Source organism: Danio aesculapii, chromosome 16, assembly GCF_903798145.1.
Source record: "Danio aesculapii chromosome 16, fDanAes4.1, whole genome shotgun sequence".
NCBI lineage: Eukaryota > Metazoa > Chordata > Actinopteri > Cypriniformes > Danionidae > Danio > Danio aesculapii.
Window position 1 is genome coordinate 33,571,946 of NC_079450.1, and position 16,123 is coordinate 33,588,068.

The 16,123-nt window shown below is 36.7% G+C and overlaps 1 protein-coding gene across 1 annotated transcript in view; it reads left to right on the top strand.

Annotated features, from left to right (window-relative positions):
* Positions 1-16,123, top strand: part of atp8b2 (ATPase phospholipid transporting 8B2) — an 82,982-nt gene that overhangs the window by 26,746 nt on the left and 40,113 nt on the right. The window contains exons 4-10 of the mRNA XM_056474609.1: positions 7,243-7,301; positions 7,403-7,516; positions 9,077-9,175; positions 9,403-9,464; positions 10,821-10,893; positions 12,497-12,567; positions 15,255-15,334. Coding sequence (XP_056330584.1) covers positions 7,243-7,301; positions 7,403-7,516; positions 9,077-9,175; positions 9,403-9,464; positions 10,821-10,893; positions 12,497-12,567; positions 15,255-15,334 — 558 coding nt within the window. The remainder of the gene's footprint in view (positions 1-7,242; positions 7,302-7,402; positions 7,517-9,076; positions 9,176-9,402; positions 9,465-10,820; positions 10,894-12,496; positions 12,568-15,254; positions 15,335-16,123) is intronic.

A 16,123-nucleotide genomic window follows, 5' to 3' on the forward strand; every position in this document is an offset into this window, starting at 1 on the left:
GGCTGATATAAACTTACTGACTCATTTCCAAGCCAGGAATGTCCTGTAGATAAGTAGAAAAGGCTGTGTGCATAAGTTGTGTTGAAGTACAGTAAGTAGGTGTGAAGGCCTGTTGACACTAAGAATGATAACTATAAAGGAAACTGTAATATCTACTGTCATATACATGCTGTGGTTTTGTCGTCCATTGCTTTAAATGCTTCAAACAATTTACAGCAGGGAGGTTTCTAATTGTCTGCATAAAATGTAATAAAATACAAACATAAATACGACAGAGCAAAGATAAAAGTGACATATACAGCACTTTATGGTGATCTGGGCAGTCAAATATAGAAATTGAACAATCAAACGTAAAACAATTTTATACTATAATATCTTCATTTAATCCTGCGATGTGACTAGGGCTGTGCGATTTAATCGAAATTGAATCGCAATCGCAATTTGAAACGTTGCGATTAGTTAATTGCAAGAGGCTGCAATATAAAATATGTATGTATGTATGTAAATAAAAATAACGAATTACATCTGAGGCTTCAAAACTAGTCTACTATGCTTCAGAAAAGTAAACATGCTAGACTTTCTGCGATGGTGTCGTGAGGCATCGCTGACGTGGTATCGGTTGTCATAAACTATGCAACATTACATGAGAAAAAACGATTTAATCTTGTGTCACGATGTCCATTTGTCGTTTATGAGTCCCCACGACATCCTATGCCAAGGAAGTCATGCCAAAATCGTGGGATCTGACCGGGGCTTTATAACTAGCCAATTGAGAGAGCACACTTTCTTTCTACCCAATGAGAATTGCGCAACTTAAGTACGCCCACAATTAAATAAGAAAACAAATTGGACAGCCAGAAAAGTGGGATTATGATGTCTGCTGCTTCAGAAGCATTAATAGACAAATTAATATAAAAGAAAAACAGCATTAGTAATATGGGAATATTTTGGTTTCAAAGTCACAGACACAGAACAAAAACAAGTCATTTTTAGGAGCTGTCGCAGAATTGTTGCCACGGTTTACAGATTATTGAGCAGAAGCTTGAATTTAATTAAAATCAGCTTGAAACTTGAATTAAATCGTAAATCAAATCGCAATATCTGTAAAAAAAAAAAAAATCGCAATTAGATATTTTCTCCAAATCGCACAGCCCTATTGCTTATATACGCACATTGCACTATCGATGCTCAAACAATATATATTGCTCAGCCCTAGTTGTCATCATTTACTCACGCTTGTGTCCAAACCTGTACAATTATTTTTTTTTTCACTCTGAAACGCTAATGAAAGAATTCTGATGAATGCTGGGGCCCAAACAACAACAGACATTTATTTATTTAGTTTAGTTTTATTTTATCTTGCACAAAAAATAAAGCCACAGGTTCAAGAAAAACATTATTGTGAACAAATTAAGACAAATTAATTTTCAAGAGTATAAAGAGATCTAAACTAATTCAATTTTACAGTACTTTTGCAATATAAATGTACAGTTTAAAGTGTAGAGCTCGCTTGATGAGCTAAATTTGAATAAACAAATACTGTCAGAGCAGAGATGACTTTTTTAAGGCAGCATGAAATGCTTTAAGTGTGTGTGTGTATGTGTGTGTGTGCGTGTGTGTGTGTGTGTATGTGTTGTTTATGTGGGCAATTCATGTAAATCGTCTATTATAACAAAGAAATATGAGCAAGAGTAGCTGTCTTAACACAGGAAACCACAGAGAATGAGCGTCTCTGTGACTGAGCCATCTGACCAGAGCAGGTGTGTTAGGCTCAGAGCAGGAGGAAACCAGCTATAGACTGGCTATATCTGTTTCCGCGCATTGGGTTTATGGGTTTGACCTTTTGATGCAAACCTAAATGTTGCAGATCAGCCATTCAGCAGATCTCTTTCTCTCAGTTGCAGGCAGAGAGTAATGAGGCCAGTCTTTTTATTTTCGAAGATGATTCTCATCAATATTACAGTAGCACGGAGTGAAATCAGACCAATGGGTTCAGCTTATCTGCATAAGCTACATGCAGGGCTACCGCTGTAAGAAGAGATGACAGATAGAGAGTTTCCATCGCTGTTGTCTGATGTTTGATGGAGATATTTTGTTCAACAATTTCTTGGTCCATCACAAACATAAAAGCCAGCAAAAACTAGAATGTTTGGAAGTACATGGCACACTGTAAAAAAATGCTGGGTTTCACACAATCAATTTGACTTTGTATGTTAACTCATTGGATTTTTACAAATTTAAGTTGATTGAACATAAAACAATTAAGTTGTCTCAAAAAACTGAAGAATTGTGTTGTTTTAGCTTAATTTATATACGTAGTTTGAACAAAAAGCAAACGTTTTTGTTTTGAGTGCAGTCTAAGATCTTTTCAGTAGAAACATATCTCATCCTCAGAGATGCAGAGAGTCACTCATACCGTAGGTAATATGATGTGATGACAAACACATATACGCACACATGCATGCACACAAACACACACACATAGACCGTTTGTCACACAGAGTGACCATTACAGCACAAAACACTGTGCAGCTGTGAGCTCAGGATGTGGCCGATGCATAGCGAAGTGAATCAGACACAGCTGCTTTCTGCGATTTCTGTCAAATAGACAAGTGCCTAAAAAAGAGCTGGTAAATTTTTGTTTTGATGGTCTCCTTTAGATTTTCTTTTGACTGTAAGTAACTTTTTAATGATAAAATTGGCACACTGCCACTGCTGGTCTCAAAAACATCATTTATTAGGACACCATTTTGTTTATTAGGACACCATTTTGTATTATTAGGGTAGCGTTCTTTGTTGGTCCTAAAACTGCCTTTGAGAGCAACAACATTTTTATTTTTATTTACCATTTTGTATTTTAATTAACTGAACACCTGATTTAAAGGCACAATATGTAAGATTATTTCAGTAAAATATCTATTAAAAAAAAAACTAGTGTTATTAGTGTATATTTTGCTTACTTATGTACTGAAATGATCCCAAATGTTTAGAAGAATGTTATAGAAATATAGAATATAGAGAAATATAGAATCTAGAGAAATAGTATGGCCATGCTAAAGATGTCACACACGGTCGATTTATGGTTCGATATTATAGAAAACAGGGAAACACCAAAGGAGCTTTAATATGCTTAATAGGTTATGTGATTTATTAGACTGATTTAAACAGGACCCTAAATATATATTTAGTATGACAAAACAGCAATGCTTCTTGCTGACTTTAGCTCATACAGTATGCACATGAGTCCTGAGAGGTACAGTGCTCAGCATAATTGAGTACACCCCATTTTAAAAATGACTATTTTTATCTATTTCTCAGTTTATTTGTTAAAATAATATTTCAGTCAGAAATTGAAAGATAATACAATTACAGTGAATCCGGAAAGTATTCATAATGCTTCATTTTGTCCACATTTTTTTTTTATGTTACAGCCTTATTCCAAAATGGATTCAATTCATTTATTTCCTCAAAATTCTACACAAAATACCTCATAATGACAATGTGAAAAAAGATGTTTTGAAATTGTTGTGAATTTATTAAAAATTAAAAGTCTGAAAAATCACATGCAAATAAGTATTCACAGCCTTTGCTCAATACTTTGTTGATGCACCTTTGGCAGGAATTACAGCCTCAAGTCATTTTGAATATGATGCCATAAGCTTCGCACACCTGTCTTTGGGAATTTTTGCCCATTCCTTTTTACAGTACCTCTCAAGATCTATAAGGTTGGATGGAAGGCGACAACATACAGCCATTTTCAGATCTCTCCAGAGATGTTCAGGATGTAGGTCTGGACTCTGGCTGGGCCAATCAAGGACATTCACTGAGTTGTTGTGAAGCCACTCCATTGATATTTTGGCGGTGTGCTTTGGGTCATTGTCCTGCTGGAAGATGAACCGTCGCCCTAGTCTGAGGTCAAGAGCACTTCATTCATCTTTTCCTCTATCCTGACTAGTCTTCCAGTTCCTGCTGCTGAAAAACATCCCCCACAGCATGATGCTGCCACCACCATGCTTCACTGTAGGAATGGTATTAGCCTGGTGATGAGCAGTGCCTGGTTTTCTCCAAACATAACGCCTGGCATTCACTCCAAAGAAATCAATTTAGTCTCATCAGACCAGAGAATTTTGTTTCTTATGGTCTGAGAGTCCTTCAGATGCTTTTGGCAAATTCCAGGTGGTGAGTGGCTTACGTCTGGCCACTCCACCATACAGGCCTGATTGGTGGGTTGCTACTCAGATGGTTGTCCTTCTGTAAGGTTCTTTTCTCTCCACAGAAGAACGCTGGAGCTCAGACAGAGTGACCATCAGGTTATTGATCACCTCTCTGACTAAGGCCCTTGTCCCCCGATCACTCAGCTAAGATGGCTGGCCAAGAGTCCTGGTGGTTCCAAACATCTTCCACTTACGGATGATGGAGGCCACTGTGCTCATTGGAACTTTCAGAGCAGCAGGAATTTTTATGTAGCCTTCCCCAACCTTGTGCCTACAGGTTTACAGACAATTCCTTTGTCTTCATGCTTGGTTTGTGCTTTGACATGCACTGTCAACCCTGGGACCTTATATAGACAGGTGTAAAAGTGAAGCGATATGAATACTTTCCAGATGCGCTGTAAATTCAAGCAAAATATCACAAAAAAAGCCAACCTACAAAATTTCAACAAATTTTTTTTATTTATTTTACTTTTTTCGTATTTTCCTCTTTTGTAAATTTGTATTTAATATTTTTCTAGAACATATAAGTTAGGTGTACTAGTTTTTGTACTGTTATCATAAGTTATTTTGTTAGATAAGCTCCAGATTTAGCTTCAGTGCTGAATAATCTAATGTATATGCACAAATATAATATTGTATATTGTAAAAATATGAATTCAAAAGATAGATTTGTGAAGGGTGTACTTAAATATGCTGAGCACTGTATGTGAATGGCAGTTTAGCTGAAAATGCATGTGTTTTCATACAGCGCAGGGAAGAATAAATACCTTGTATTGGTGGCTTCAATAACATATCATGAAATGTTTCAGAATGAGGTCAGTAGGTGGTCTTTTGAGGCTGTTTGACCGCATTCAACCTTGTGAGTGTCTATATCATGAAAGCAATCCCATATACAGTAAAATATAATGCATTTTCTTTTTCGACCTATCTGAAAAGATACCTTTTATATCTGTATTTAGCATTGTCTAAGTTTAATTGCATTTTAGAGTTCGTTTAAAAACACATTGTAATAGCTCTTGTAAATGGGGCCTGATATTCAACTGACTGCTAGGTGCTTTTTCTATTAACCCTAAAACAGTGTAATGAACCAAGACTCCATTGAAAGTTAGAGTTCATGTATTTGCAAGGTTACTATAGTCAGCAGAATGTCATGAAATCTAAACAAAGAGCTTTTCTCATATAAAGGCTGTGTTTCTATTCACCATTGTGTGTTATTTGTATGTTATAAATCAGTCTGGCTAGAAACATTGAGGTGTTAAAAGAGCACAGTGTGATCTGCTGAAACTGTGAGTCTCACTTTCAACAGAAGTGAAAACAGCAAGTTTATGAATATATGATACAGAAACCACAGCATATTCTGTCACAGTCCTGTTTTCAGCCTCAGCGCAAAAATTACACACTCCATTTAGCCATTACTTCCTTTTTCTTTGTTGCGTTATGCTCGAGTTAGCAACAGCTTGATGATAGCTGTTTTTGTTTCACATTAAAACATCATAGATAAAAATGTCACCATCACTGGATGATGTGAGCATGTGACTTGTGTGTTCTCAGTCTGATTCAGACTATTTTCTTTTGTAAACATTTAATATAGATTGCATATCTTCCTGTTCATCTTTTTTTCTGGCACTCCTGTACATTGCAATAACTAAATAAAAAATAACTGCAGAACAACATTTGTTTATTGTGAATTATAGTCAGTAACCTTACTCACTAAGCATTTTTCTTAATTGTATTATTAATTAATAAATAATCATTTTGATTATGGCATGCTTTCGCTGTGGCGTTATTTCAGTATACATACGCATTGGCACAAGTTTATTGCTGTCCAGACTAGTTGCATTATTTTTTTAAGACCCCGTGCAGTCTTCTCAAGCATATGCCAAAGATTCTCAATAGGGTCAAGGTCTGGACACTGTGGTGACTAATCATTCATTCATTCATTTATTTATTCATTCATTCATTCATTTACTTTGTGGCTTAGTCCCTTTAATAATCAGGGGTCACCACAGCAGAATGAACCGCCAACTTATCCAGCATATGTTGTTTTATGCAGCGGATGCCCTTCCAGCCACAACTCAACACTGGGAAACACCCATACACACTCATTCACACACATACACTATGGCCAATTTAGCTTGTTGAATTCACCTATAGCACATGTCATTGTACTGTGGGGGAAACCGGAGCACCCGAAGAAAACTTCACATGAAGAAGATGGGAAGAAATGCCAACTGACCCAGCCGGGGCTTGAACCAGTGACCTTCTTGCTGTGAGGCGATTGTGCTACCCACTGTGCCAATGTGACGCTCCGTGGTTACCAATCCATTATTAAAAATGATGTCTCATGCTACCTGAACTACTCTTTTTTTAAATTTATGCTAGTGTATCATCTTAAAAGGGGGTGACATGTGGCTCAGTGGTTAGCACTGTCGCCTAACGCCAGGAGGTTCCTGGTTCAAGTCCCGGTTGGAGCAGTTGGCATTTCTTTGTGGAGTTTGCATATTCTCCCCATGTTCGCATGGGTTTCCTCCAGGTGCTCCAGCTTCCCCCACGGTCCAAAGACATGCAGTAATGTATGTTTGTGAATGTGAGAGTGTATGGGTGTTTCCCAGTACTGGATCGTAGCTTAAGGGCATCCGCTGTATAAAACATGCTGGATAAGTCGCCGGTTCATTCTGTTGTGGCGACCCCTGATTAATAAAGAAGACTAAGCCATTGGAAAATGAATGAATGAATATCATCTTAAAGAGACACCCATCTGTATGCCTGTACTCTAGAAAATAAAATTATTTGTTAAATGTCTACACGTTTTTGTTCAAACATTAGAAGACAAAGGCCACCAAAACTGATGTTCTTCTAAACATATTTGTTTGTGTTCAACGCAATAAAGTCAGTCCAAACTTTGGGTTAAAGGTCTCTTTTAAGGTGATTTGTTTTTAAATGATAAATGTTACATGGTACATAATGTACATGAGGTTCATGAAATATTTGTAATAGGCTGTTTTTAGAATGTTTGTTTTCTTCACAGAGGAGGAAAGGAGAGTCCGAGCCAACGATAGAGAGTACAATGAAAAATTCCAGTACGCTGTAAGTTAAACAAACAACCTGTACAGTTTTATGCCTTTTTATGAAACAATTCCCGCTTTAAATGTACATTAAATGTCTAATATTTCTTTCCCTGTCCACAGAGCAACTGCATCATGACCTCAAAGTACAACATCATTACCTTCTTACCAGTCAACCTGTTTGAGCAGTTCCAGGAAGTTGCCAATACCTACTTCCTGTTTCTCCTCATACTGCAGGTAAATACTACAAATCAATCTTTAATGTGAATGCTGAAAATTAAAGAGCAGATAAGCAGTTGTTCATTACATACACTCGAAAGAGTCATCCTTGTTCAGTGTCTATATAATATACTCACCGGCCACTTTATTAGATACACCTTACTAGTACCGGTTTGGACCCCCTTTTGCCTTCAGAACTGCTTTAATTCTTCATGACATAGATTCAACAAGGTACTGGAAATATTCCTCAGAGATTTTGGTCCATACTGATATGATAGCATCATGCAGTTGCTGCCGATTTGTCGGCTGCACATCCATGATATAAACCTCCTGTTCCACCACATCCCAAAGGTGCTCTATTGGATTGCGATCTGGTGACTGTGGATGCCATTTGAGTACAGTGAACTCATTGCCACGTTCAAAAAAACATTCTTAAGATGATTTGTGCTTTATGACATGGCGTGTTATCCTGCTGGAAGTAGCCATCAGAAGATGGGTACACTGTAGTCATAAGGGCATGGACATGGTCAGCAACAATACTCAGGTAGGCTGTGGTGTTGACACGATGCTCAATTGGTACTACTGCGCCCAAATTGTGCCAAGAAAATATCCCCCACAGCATTACACCACCACCACCACCAACCTGAACCGTTGATACAAGGCAGGGTGGATCCATGCTTTCATGTTGTTGATGCCAAATTCTGACCCTACCATCTGAAAGTCGCAGCAGAAATCGAGACTCATCAGACCAGGAAACGTTTTTTCAATCTTCTATTGTCCAATTTTGCTGAGCCTGTGTGAATTGTAGCCTCAGTTTCCCGTTCTTAGCTGACAGGAGTGGCACCCAGTGTGGTCTTCTACTGTTGTAGCCCATCAGTCTTAAGGTTGGACGTGTTGTGCATTCAGAGATGCTCTTCTGCATGTCTTGGTTGTAACGAGTGCTTATTTGAGTTACTGTTGCCTTTCTATCAGCTCGAAACAGTCTTTCCATTTTCCTCTGATCTCTGGCATCAACAAGGCATTTGCACCCATAGAACCGCCACTCACTGGATATTTTCTCTTTTTTGTCCATTGTCTGTAAACCCTAGAGATGGTTGTGCGTGAAAATCCCAGTAGAACAGCAGTTTCTGAAATACCCAGACCAGCCCATTTGGCACCAACCACCATGCCACGTTCAAAGTCACTTAAATCACCTTTCTTCCCATTCTGATGCTCAGTTTGAATTGCAGCAAATCGTCTTGACCATGTCTACATGCCTAAATGCATTGAGTTGCTGCCATGTGATTGGCTGATTAGAAATAAAGTGGCCGGTGTATGTTTGTACTATAAAAAATAATCATGCAACATGCTATTCTGGTGACAATATGTTCATCGCACTCACCATACACTTGTGGAGACTAAAGTATACATTAATCTTTAAGACTCAGTCTTAATTAGCAAGTGCACAGGCACACATTAACAGAATCAATTTGTCAGATGTTTCTACATTCACAATAACAGTATTACCAATTTTAGTTGGTGCATTACATATAAAAAAGACTTAAATTTTGACTTAATTGTGTGTATGTTTTGTCTCAGTTGATTCCACAGATTTCCTCATTGTCCTGGTTCACCACCATTGTGCCTTTAGTGCTGGTGCTGAGCATCACTGCAGTAAAAGATGCCACCGATGACTATGTGAGTCTCCATCATATACTGTGTACACAGACTGTAACTTCCTAACTCTCAAATCCATATGAAAAAAAATCCTCGAGTAATTTATAGTGTTTAAATCATTTATTATTGTAAAGTACCTATGGGCTGTACTGTAACATTGAAATCACCAAACTCACCACAAGTACCACACGAAGAATCAGTCAGACATACACACACATTTAACTCACGCACATCTCTTTCTTTCACAGTTTCGTCACAAGAGTGACAACCAGGTGAATAACCGTCAATCTCAGGTCCTCATCAGTGGCATGTGAGTCATATTTCAGTTTACACACTTCCTTTTACATAGTGTTTACAAGAAAACATCTGCTAAGAATGAAATAATAATGTGCTATGAGCTCTTGTGCATAGTGAATGTTCTGAACATTTATTCTTTGAAAATATTAATACATTTTTGTATAATCCAAATAGGAATGCATATAAAAATATATATTTCACAATGACAAACAAGCATGCTATATATAAATTGTTTTTATATTTACACATTTTGCAATTATCATCTGTAAATTATTACAGTGTTTATACTGTAAAAATACAGTACAAATAATTATGAGTGAACAAGTGATCCACGAGATATTTGTAATCTTTCAAATAACTTTTTTTTGTAAACATGTCAACATATGAGTGAAATAGTGTTCCATTATCATTCAGTGTAACATATATTTATGTAAAACTGCAACAACATTCTAATTCTCATGTCTATTATCGGAATTTATAATAGATTATGATGGGTTAAACAGTAGTTTGAAACAACTATTTCAATGTGACCATCACATGTGTTTCTTGTTCTAAATATGTTACACTGAATGACATTTTAGTATCCGTCTAATGTAAATCATGATAAAAATGTCTGGTAGTCATAATTTAAGGCTTGGAATTTTTCTTTTAACTAAACGAGGACCTCATTTAAAGGTTAATATCCAAGATGATTTATATGTAGGTTTACCGCGAGGTATTAAAAAGTTTAGGCCTTAAAAGGTCTTATACTCTATTAAATATTGTGTTGTATGTCTTAAATCATTTTTAAAAGTTCTTATTTCCCCATGTCCAAGTAAAACTACCCAATCAGGCCCACACCCACCCTTTAAAAAATGCTGGGTTCCACACAATTCCTTCATGTTGTCCCAACTCAGATCGATTAAGTGGATTGAACATAAATCGATTAAGTTGTCTCAAAAAAACACAAAAGAATTGTTTCAACTCATTTTAAATAAGTAGTTTAAATAAGCAAAAGTCATTTTTAAGTGCAGTCATCAATAATCTATCTCAAAACGTTTTTATATTTGTTTTTATTGCAAAAAGATACAATTTACAACAGATCTTAGACATTTTACAGCAAATTCTCCTAATAAATTGCCCATAAGCAGGGAAAGAAGCACATCCCTTTACATGATCTTAATTGATCCATTAATAAACCTTTTTCAGAAGTAAGCCATTAGAAAAAATCCTTAGTGTTTAGCCCTGTATAAGTCTAAAATTTCATTCATAATAGTCTTAAAAGGGTCTTAAAAAGTCTTAAAATTGACCTTGCAGAAACCCTACACATGTTTTTTATCGTATTATTTTATAATTATGACTTTAAAATTGCACTTTTCTACCTTTTCAGTCTTCAAAAGGAGAAATGGATGAATGTCAGAGTGGGTGACATCATCAAACTGGAGAACAATCAGTTTGTGGCAGTGAGTTTTCCTCTGTCGTCCTCCATGATGTTAATTAATGAATTAAACATGGTGTAATAAAATAAAAAGACAGTTGACCAGCTCAGCAGTCCTCGACGTTACTTTAATCCAGGGTCACTTATGCAGACTCACAGTGTCTGATCCATTTGCTCTTGAGAGCTGCACTGTAATATTGATCCAGTATCTTTGGCTCGCTGTTTATGTAACTCTGTCTCTGAGGATAAACACCAGTGTAGATGTCTCGTTAATGTGATAAATGTACTTTTGACCTGTTCATTTAATAACATATTATAATATATATGCGTATGTGTATATTCAGTGCTCAGCGTATATGAGTACACCCCTCACAAATCTCTCATTTAAACTGATATTTTTTAAAGGAAGCTTTACAATATTATATTTGTGCAGACTGTATACATTATTAGTCAGTACTGAAGCCAAATCTGGAGCTTATCTAAGAAAATAGCTCATGGTAACGGTCCAAAATGAGTACACCCAAATTTATATGTTATAGAAAAATATTAAATACAAAATTTAATAAGAGCAAAATTCAAGAGAAACAAAATTTTTTAACAATTTTGTTGCTCTTATTAAATGCACCAAAACACATTGCCTATATTCACTGAGGAATATAGAAAAATATTCATTTTTTAAATGAGGTGTACTCAATTATGCTGAGCACTATATATATGTATGTATATGTAATGTTTTGTTACTTTGTAATGTCACTTTGTATTGTTGACTGTCTGCATTATGCAAAGCAGGGGTCACCAAACTTGTTCCTGGAGGGCTGGTGTCCTGCAGATTTTAGCTCCAACCCTAATCAAACACACCTGAACAAGCTAATCAAGGTCTTACTAGGTATTCTTGAAACAATTAAGCAGGTGTGTTGAGGCAAGTTGGAGCTAAACCCTGCAGGGACACCGGCCCTCCAGGACCGTGATTGGTGAGCCCTGGTGTAAAGCATTATAGTAGTAAATATGGCTTGAATAGTATTTTGAATTAGCTTTTTTGTGCGCTCATTGTTTTGCTATTTAGATTTGAACTAAGTGAAGTTTCACGAACTAATTTGAGAGGAGCACATATGATTTAATGCAGCTGGTCTGTCATCTGTAAACATTGGTTAACCAATCAGATTAATCTAAACTAACTATAAGTATCCTGACTAAAACTACTCTCTTATCTTCGTTTTCCGAAGAAACCCCTATCCACCCATCTTCCCTTTTCCTCCTTTATCAGGGGGAACTTTCGAGAACTACCTGATCTCGTACTCCCCTTACATGCTCATTAACCAGGTGGGAACCCTGGGCTTAATTATCTCCAAGCTCAGGGTTCTCTTCCGGGACAGCATGCCAAACCTGCTAATATCATCAAGCAATATCTAAGTGTGAACTGTTGAAATGAAAATTAGAAATGATGTAGATGTCTCAATAATGTGATAAATGCACTTTTGACCTGTTAATTTAAGAATATTTTATAATATTTATGATATTTATGTTCATATTAACTACATGAAAATTAAAAATGATCACCTCGGAAACTAACTGAAGTAAGAAAAAAGCCTATTTTGGTGTCTAGTAATTATATTTTGTTTAATATATAGGCTGACCTGCTCCTGTTGTCCAGCAGTGAACCTCATGGCCTCTGTTACATTGAAACTGCAGAGCTGGATGGGTATGACTTTGTTTATTTCTTAAATATTGTTTGCTGTTTAAAGGAATAAAGTTTTCCCCAAAATAGCTAATTCTGTCATCATTTTTTCACTCGCTCCAAATCTGTAGTGTTATAGTATTTATTTTGAAAACTAATATATATTTCGAAGAACACTGAAAACCAAAACGTTGGTCCTCATTGACATCCCTGGTATAGAAAAAAATATTTTATGGAAGTCGATGGCTCCCAGCAACATTCTTCTGAATTTTTTCATTTGTGCAGAGATGTATAAAGTACTAGAGACCCAGACTTAAGTAAAAGTACAAGTGCTCTATCAAAAAAGTGACTTGAGTAGAAGTTAAAGTGCTCTTTAAGCACCATACTTAAGTGGAAGTACTAAAGTATTCAACATTTTTTGTACTTAAGTATTGCAAGTAGTTTATTTCAATATTTACTATTCAAATACTGAAAGTAAAAATACAAGTATTGTGTAATGTAGTTATTAAAGAAAGCAGTCAAAAGACATCATATTGTTTTGTTTATTTTTAATATTTTGGGGGGGGGGGGCACATTAAGCAGAACGAAAAGAAACATGGCTTACGATACTGTTTTTCTCTCGCGCTTGAATCACAGATTATAACAGCTTTAACACACACCTTTCAAAGTTGTGTGTCCCAAAAACATTCCGTAATCCACTCAAAAACGCTATTGAAACCCATTTTCAGATCGCAAATTACCGGTTGTAAATGCTGTAAACGGAAGTTCTAAACATTCTACAGGAAGACGCTGGTCGCTATGGCGACGCTATGGCGCCCTCCATGCAGTAGCCAAGAAAAAGGTCTGTAGTTGTAACGAGTAGGGGTGTGAATCTACACTGGTCTATATTATTTGTAATAAAATTTTGTTCTTTAAAACAGCAGTAAGATATATGAACTGTATCCTTAATTTGACCTGCTCAAAGAAAACACTCTTTCTGAATGTATCAAACAAAACTCATGCACAGAAGACAGCATGAGCATTTAGAGCAAATAAACTAATGTAAATATTATCCCGCTTGCTTTTTAAGCGCTGACAGGCGAGATCTTACACCCTGATGACTGGTTATTGTCTTCACCTGCTCAACAGAAAGGGCTGCGATCGGCTTTAGAAATGAAAGCGCTGTTCACCGATGGCGGGAAGAACAGCCGCGTTTACAGTCTATATGTGTATAATACGCGGTTATCATAGGGAATCCATAATAGACACAGTGGAGAAAACTTGCACCACAGGCACGCTCGTGTCTGGATCCACAAGTATCGCTTTAACAGCCAAGTGGAGAGGAAAAGTTACCTCACTCCAGCGAGTCAAATGTCCAAAGCAAGAGAGAGAGAGAGAGGTAAAGCATTTCTTAGTAGGAGTGAAATAGCGGCTCGTGTGCTGTCACTGCTGTGCCGCCTTCATTGTAGTAAGAGCTTTATTTACACGCCCTTGCCTCCTTCGCCATTCTACTGCAACATTGCGCAGAGGAGATAAATGACGTCAGTACGTAAAAACCAGTTATGATCTATTACTGAACCGATATCAATAATTTTGACACCCCTAGTAACGAGTAACGATGCAGCACATAAAAAATCTATCGGAGTAAAAATATTAAACTCATCGAAAATATGTACTGAAGTAAAAGTGGAAGTGGGAAAGTAAATAGAGGGAGACTTTATTTGACTTTATAATAATCTCATGTTCTTAGTGCCACTTTGTGCAAATCATGGGCGTTGCTAGGCCTATTTTACGGGGGCTGTAGCCCCCCTATATTTCTATTCAGCCCCCCTAAAACTTTTGCGATTAGCTCATAAACTGTTCACTAAATTATTACCTCAGTCCCTTTTAAATTTGATATGAAAACGGCGGCAGATTCGGCTCCTCCCCATCTTTTGTTTTTCATTTGATACGCAAACCACAGCCGTGGACAGCGAGAGAACGAGGTGTGTGTTTATCGATAAATTGTTATAATATCTGCTTATTTGCAGTTCTTTCATATAAATAACCTTGTTTCACCAGTATCCCAATGTCACAGAGAAGCAGTCAGGTTTTCTTGGCGTTCACCTCATCAGCACAGATGTTTCCTCCAGCAAAAAAAAAAAAAATGTAACTCTTAACGAACATTTAGCTATATTTATTTCAAAATAAACTACCAATATTTAACAGTTTACAGTTCGTGTGGCATTAACTATACCTCACAGTCTTGCACAGAAAGGATTAAACAGTGACAGAAAACACTTAGAGAATGTACTCGTTATAACTGTCACTGACAGAGATAGAAACATCAAGTGTTGTCTAGTATTAAACAAAAACTTCTTATTTATTATTATTATTCAGATCGTGAAATATGTGAATTAGCCTGTAAGTTTAAAAATATATATTTATATGTATGTCATTTAATTAGAAAAGCAGTTTATTTATTTAATACATGGAAACAAAAATGCCCTTGGATTTAGAAAGTGGTTTTTACTACAGTAAACTGGTGGGTTGAGCCCATTTGGCTTATTCAGAACTCAAATGGCTATGCCTGTCTATGTAATACAGTGGAATACAACCCATATTAAACAAATATTTTTTAAGTGTATTGCTATTAAAGAACTACTTATAAATGTAATATTAGTCTCTCCCCCCCCCTCCTCTCTCTCTCTCTCTCTCTTGCAAAACATGTGTTTCATGTGTTTATATTTCAGCGAGACGAACATGAAGGTGCGTCAGTCTCTGTCTGTTACCTCAGAGTTGGGAGATCCCAATAATCTGGCCCAGTTTGATGGTATGTGATGTACATTAAATGCACTCCAGTTAAATGTGAATGATGGTTGGTGTAAATAAGAGAGGAGATGAGAGCTTGTGTGATCTGGTCAGTAAGAGAATGTGCGTACAGTACACGATTTGCAGAAGTACCTTTAAATATTAAGAATAGAAATTGTATATTTTAGGGTAGCTGATAGCACTGTGTATTTATATTCACTCTATTTTAGAACAAATTCAGATAACAGCATAAAGCCAAAAAGACCCACATTTAAAGGTCCAAAGACATGCGGTATAGGTGAATTGAATAGTGTATGGGTGTGTGTGAGAGAATGAGTGTGTATGGATGTTTCCCAGTACTGTGTTGCAGCTAGAAGGACATCCGCTGCGTAAGACATATGCTGGAAAAGTTGGCAGTTCATTCTGCAGTGGCAACCTCTGAAGTAGAGTCTAAGCCAGGCATGGGCAAACTCGATCCTCGAGGGCCGGTGTCCCTGCAGATTTTTGCTCCAACACTAATCAATCACACCTGAACACCCTAATTAGTGTCTTCAAGATCACTAGAAAGCTACAAGCAGGTGTGTTTGATTAGGGTTGGTGCAAAACTATGCAGGAACACCGGCCCTCCAGGATCGAGTTTGCCCATCCCTGGTCTAAGCTGAAGGACAGTGAATGAATGTATAGCATTAAACCGTTTGATGAAATGCTACCATGATAAAATAAAATACAATTATAAACAAATAATGCACAGCTTCACTGCACCTTCATTTACATAAATTGCTGACATTATAAATACAATATTATACAATAC